We start from the raw sequence: 5,118 nt of genomic DNA on the forward strand, positions 1-5,118 counted from the left end.
GGCTGAGGCTAGAGGACTGTAACGGCAAGGCCAGCCTCAGCCCTAAAAATCTTAGCAAAACCTTCTCTCTAAATAAGAGAGGTTTTTTTCCCCCTCCACATCCTCACCAGCATTTAATTTTGCCTTTTTTTTGGTGACTAACTCACTATTCGACTGGGGACCGGGGAACAGGTCACTGTCACGATGATTTGCATTTCCCCGATGAATAATGACATTTTGAACATTTAAAAACGACCCGCTGGCTCTCCTGATCCTGCACCCCTGGGTCCGTCGATTGGAAGAATTCCTATTGCTAAGGATCCAACTCGACGCAAAGTCATCAACCATAAATAAAATCCAGATACTGTGTCCACCTAAAACTAAAAAAACACAAAAAAATATTTAAAAAAATTAAAAAAATAAAATGAAATTTAAAAAAAAAACCCCACTTCCTGTACTCCTTCAAAACAGAGAGCACACCCACCAACCACTCCATTGGTTCATTGGGACAAAGCTGGGCATCGGCTCAGGCAGGGGACTGAACCATCATGCAACAATTAAGCACTGACGATTCTTCTGCCACAAGCCTTTCAAAAGGGTGACGCTCTGTTTTTCGGTGCAGATGAACACCAAGGGACTGACGGTGGCATAGCCGTTGGCCACCATCATCTGGATACAGCGACAGACAGGGTCGTTTCTCCACATGGTTCTGAAGGAGGAGGTGACGCAGTCCAAACAGTACATGAGCACGAAGAAACCCATGAGGAGCAGGATGGTCCTAGTGGCCCTCTGTTCCGGGGAGGATTGTGGAGATGGGTTGGTGCCGTGAAGGTGCTGGCACTGCCTCTTATGCCTGCACAGGAGGGTCACCATGTACCCGCTGGAGAGGGCCATGAGCCCTATAAGGACAACGTCCCGAAATGTGCCCAGGACGGTAAATAGATGACTGAGGAAGTGGCTCCTGTGGATCATACTGCAGGAGTCACTGAGGAACATTAGATTGGGTGACGTCCTGTTGGTGTCATCGACCACAGGGATGGAGAAGTGGGCGCTGAGGGACATGTAGAAGACCCACAGGAAGAGAAGGGACCTCATGCTGTCCTGTGGGGACTTAGGCTTGAACTTTGCCAAGGGGGAGCTTCTGGGGCTGAGGGTGGTGGCCTGCAGGAGGCTCAGCAGGCAGGTGGCCGAAATGGACAGGCCCCTCATCAACCTGGACAGGCCCCTCATCAACCTGTACCAGTTGGTGACCGATTTGCACCGGATGTCACCCCAAAGCCCCTGTCGAGGTGACAAAGTGTCCGCAGCTAGGAACCCCACGGTGAGCAGCATCATCCAGTCCGTGCTCTTGAGCCTCTTGTCACAGAGGAACTTGATGTACCGGGACAGAAAGAGGACGGCGTTGGCCACGACCCCAATTCCCACTTTGGAGTAAAAGGCGCCCCTTAGGTTAGCAACACCATTTAGCTTGGGGTGTTTTCTCATCTTTGGGGGCAAGGCTCATGGAGTACATGCCTTAGGAGGAAAGGAAGAAATTCATCATCACAAGTGTTAAAATTCATCCATCTCAGCCAACACTGTTGCTACGAGGGAAAATATTTGGACTCCCAATGTCCCTTTCTCCCTCCAGTATGCAAATTTCCATGGCAGCCTCTGGAAGCCACGCCCCCTCCTCTCTTTTCCCTTCAAGGCCCAGCCACCCCTGGATATTCTATTTGATGCAAATCACCAAATTTTCCTTTAGACATTTAAAAAAATGACCAGATGTCCTAGAAATCGTTCCCTGGGATGTGACCTGGAGTTTTTTCCTTGGGGATATCTTACTGCAAGGGAGATTTCTTGTGCTCTTTCCATCCATCCTCATCCAGGAATATGGGCACGTACAAGAAACTGCACGATATTTAGTGAATTCAAGTCATGTATGTTGCCTGGGAAAGAAGACCCTCCAGAGCACAGAGAGTCAGTCTCTTGGACGACCGAGATTCACGTGAGCTTTCTGTTGCCTTCATTCCGGTGGGTTTAGGAACGCAGGTGATTTTCTTAGCACACTCTCCCAGAAAATCCCAAGAATGGCACACTCTGAAGTCAGATAGCTTGAAAGGGGTCAGTAAGATCTGCCCTTGACAGGGTGAGGATCCGAGGTCACCTGTAAACGGCAGCCAGACTCATGGCGTGAGTCCTGGAGATCCATCGGCTGCCACAGGGTGAAGCATGTGTGCAAATCCGGGAGGGCTTCCTGCCACCAGTGGTCCCTGTGGAATGGCCCTGTTTTTTTTCCACCACGGACCCTCCTCCGTGTCACGTGGCAGACTTCACAGAGTTCTCTTAATCTCGGGTCCCCTCCATCACCCACTCAGAGAGGCCGAAAAATCACCAGAATATCCGAGTCTGTTGGCCATCCCGGTCCAGAGACAGGTGATGGCATTCTAGGTCTATTTGAATCCTCCCCCCCCCTCTACAGCTTCATGATTTTAATATTTTTTTCTCATATAGAAGTTGGCCCATGGGAGCCAAGTCCAGTTATTAAATATTAAGCAAGAACACACTCGGATATGGTTTTTTTTCCTAGTTCAATAGGTGGAGTCTCTGTGGTGCACAGAACCATAATCCACACAGTTTCACATTCCCTGCATTTTAAGGTATTCCTTAAGGATAAGGATCCCACCTAACCTGCAAGTCTGAGTCTCCTCTCAGGGTCCAGGTTTTCCTCCTTACTTCCAGAGAGCGCGGGCATTTCTCCGGACTCCAGAGGCCCAGGTATAAAATGGGTACTGGATTTTTTTTCCCTTGCAATGCTGAGGATCAAGCTTGGGACCCCCACACATGGCATGTAAATTCTCTACCCCGAGCCCCACCCCACCCCGTATTCTAGAACATTCTTTATTGACTTAGTGGCAGAGTGTTTTCCTGGACAACACACGTATTTCCTTTCCTCCAAGCGTCTCCCATATGCAATGACCGAGAATTTAGTGTGTGTTTTCACATTCAGAACCACACTATCCCCTGACAAGCAAAGTCTTAAGGTTAAAGCAGCTCATGAGCTTACACCTGTGAACGGCGGCTACTCAGGAATCCCCACCGGCTCACGAGGCCCGGACAGAAGGGTCCCAGGTTCAAGGCCAGCCTCAGCAACTGAGCGGGTCCCTATTGTAACCGAGCAAGAACCTGCCTCTCCATAAAATATAACAAGGGCTGAGAATGTAGATCAGAGCGTAAGCACCTCCAGGCTCCATCCCCGATACTAAAATCATAACAGGTCAGAGTTCCCAATGGCAGTAAGATCCTGACCGTATTTTTTCAAGTCTGTCTTGAGCAACCTAAGAAGAAGAAAAAAAATCACTTTTCTAACATCAACCAGGAACTCCAAAAGGAGCTTCATCACGACCCTGAACCGTCATTACTGAGAGACCCACACGTACCTGCAGGAGAAGGTCTCCGTGATGAACCGATTCGTGACAGGAGTCAAGTCCAAGATGCTTGAGGAGGAAGAAAAGGGGATAAATTCGCATTTTCTCTGTACATGCATTTGCATGAAAAGATGGACTTAAAGAAAAAAAAAATCAAAAGATGAGCATTCAGACCTGCCCAGGATGAGCTCTGGTGGAGTAGAGTGGTCAGAGCTGGATGTCTCTTCTCAAGCAACCAGAAACTGCACTAAGAGACCCAATTTGCCCCCTTCCCTTCTCCTCCCAGAAGCCCGTGCACGCAGTCCCTACGTCTGTGCAGCAGGGAGGCACCTACCTGGGTGGGTGGACGCAGGGCACTCGGTGCACCTGAGAACAGCCTGCCTCATTTTAAGGAAAGGGGTGCTGTGAGCTCATCTCTCTCTGCAGCCTGTCATTTTAGCATCCTTAGTAAGGTGACAGGATCCCTCTGGGGAGCACGGGACTGTGGGGTCCCCAGAGGAACATTTCACTTGCCCCTTGATTGGATCCTGTTCTGGATAATAGCCGTCTGGGGAGACGGGTGCTCCAATTTTCTCTTAAGTTCCCTTGACAAAAAAAAAAAAATAATAATAATAATTTGTGCCACAACTTTTCTCCACTGGATCCAAAGTTCCAATGAGCCCACAGCCATTCCACAGGTTGTGATGCCTGGATTCTGGGGAGAGAGAGAGAGAGAGAGAGACCCTCCTGGTGTCCCCTGTGGCTCCGAAGGTCCCCTCACTGCCGTGTCTGATGGGCCCCCTCTTTCCCACTGCGTTCTCGTGTGGATCATCTGGTTTCTTCATGTTACTGCTCGGGTGCTTCGTGACTTCCATCCTGAAAATATCAGGATGGAAGCCGTGCATCCCGTGAAAGTGCACACGGAACCAAACAGAAAAAAAAAAAAACAGAGGCAGATCTGGAGGCCGGGGTTGAGGTCGGACCGCAGGGAGGTCGAACAGGACGGGAGGCTCAGGCAGAGTCTGAGCCCGACCTCCACCCTGCTGGGAACCTGAGTGATCCACCCCCAAGAGGTTGATAGGTTGTGTCCATATCCTCATGCACCCCTATGGATTTTTTTAAATTCATTTCTGATTTCTTCTGATACCCATTGATCATTCCGTGGTATGTCATTCCGTCTCTATGAGTGAGAGTAATTTCGATTTTTATTTTATTGTTGGTTTCTTTTTTTTAAAAAAAAAATATTTATTTTTTAGATAGTAGCTGGACACAATACATTTATTTATTTATATGTGGTGCTGAGAATCGAACCCAGGGCCTCACGCGTGCTAGACGAGCGCTCTACAGCTGAGCCCCAACCCCAGCCCTTTATGGTAAATTTCTAAATTTATTCCACTAGGACCTGAGAGGATGCAAGGTATCGTCCCTATGGTTTGGTGTTTACTAAGAGTTGCTTTGTGGCCTGAGATATGGTCCCTTTTAGAGAAGCGTCTGCGTGCTGCTGAGAAGAAAGTGCACTCCATCATCGGTGCGTGAAACGCTCTGTGTGTCTGTTACGTCCAAGTGACTGCATGGATCGTGTAGTTCTCTACGTTCTTTGTTGAGTGGTTGTTTGGCGGATCTGAGCACCAGGAGAGCGGTGTGCGAAAGGGACCCAGTTTTATTCTGCTGTGACGGACATCACTGTTGAAGTGGAGAAGGGTTTGTTTGATGTGTGCAGATGCTCCATTGTTTGGAGCATTAATGTTCAATA

General features: G+C 48.9%; 1 protein-coding gene across 1 annotated transcript; it reads right to left on the minus strand.

Moving 5' to 3' along the window:
• Window positions 1-525: 525 nt before the first annotated feature.
• LOC106145377 (vomeronasal type-1 receptor 90-like) lies at window positions 526-1,464 on the minus strand. The gene has a single exon (XM_021720209.2). The coding sequence runs from the start codon at window positions 1,462-1,464 to the stop codon at window positions 526-528; it is 939 nt and encodes a 312-aa protein (XP_021575884.2).
• Between the last annotated feature and the right edge of the window lie 3,654 nt (window positions 1,465-5,118).

The sequence above is a fragment of the Ictidomys tridecemlineatus genome, chromosome 16, assembly GCF_052094955.1.
Source record: "Ictidomys tridecemlineatus isolate mIctTri1 chromosome 16, mIctTri1.hap1, whole genome shotgun sequence".
Lineage (NCBI taxonomy): Eukaryota > Metazoa > Chordata > Mammalia > Rodentia > Sciuridae > Ictidomys > Ictidomys tridecemlineatus.

What these genes read in the sequence shown, in the direction of transcription:
- LOC106145377 (XM_021720209.2), bottom strand. Translation starts at nt 1,464, where the DNA reads ATGAGAAAACACCCCAAGCTAAATGGTGTTGCTAACCTAAGGGGCGCC.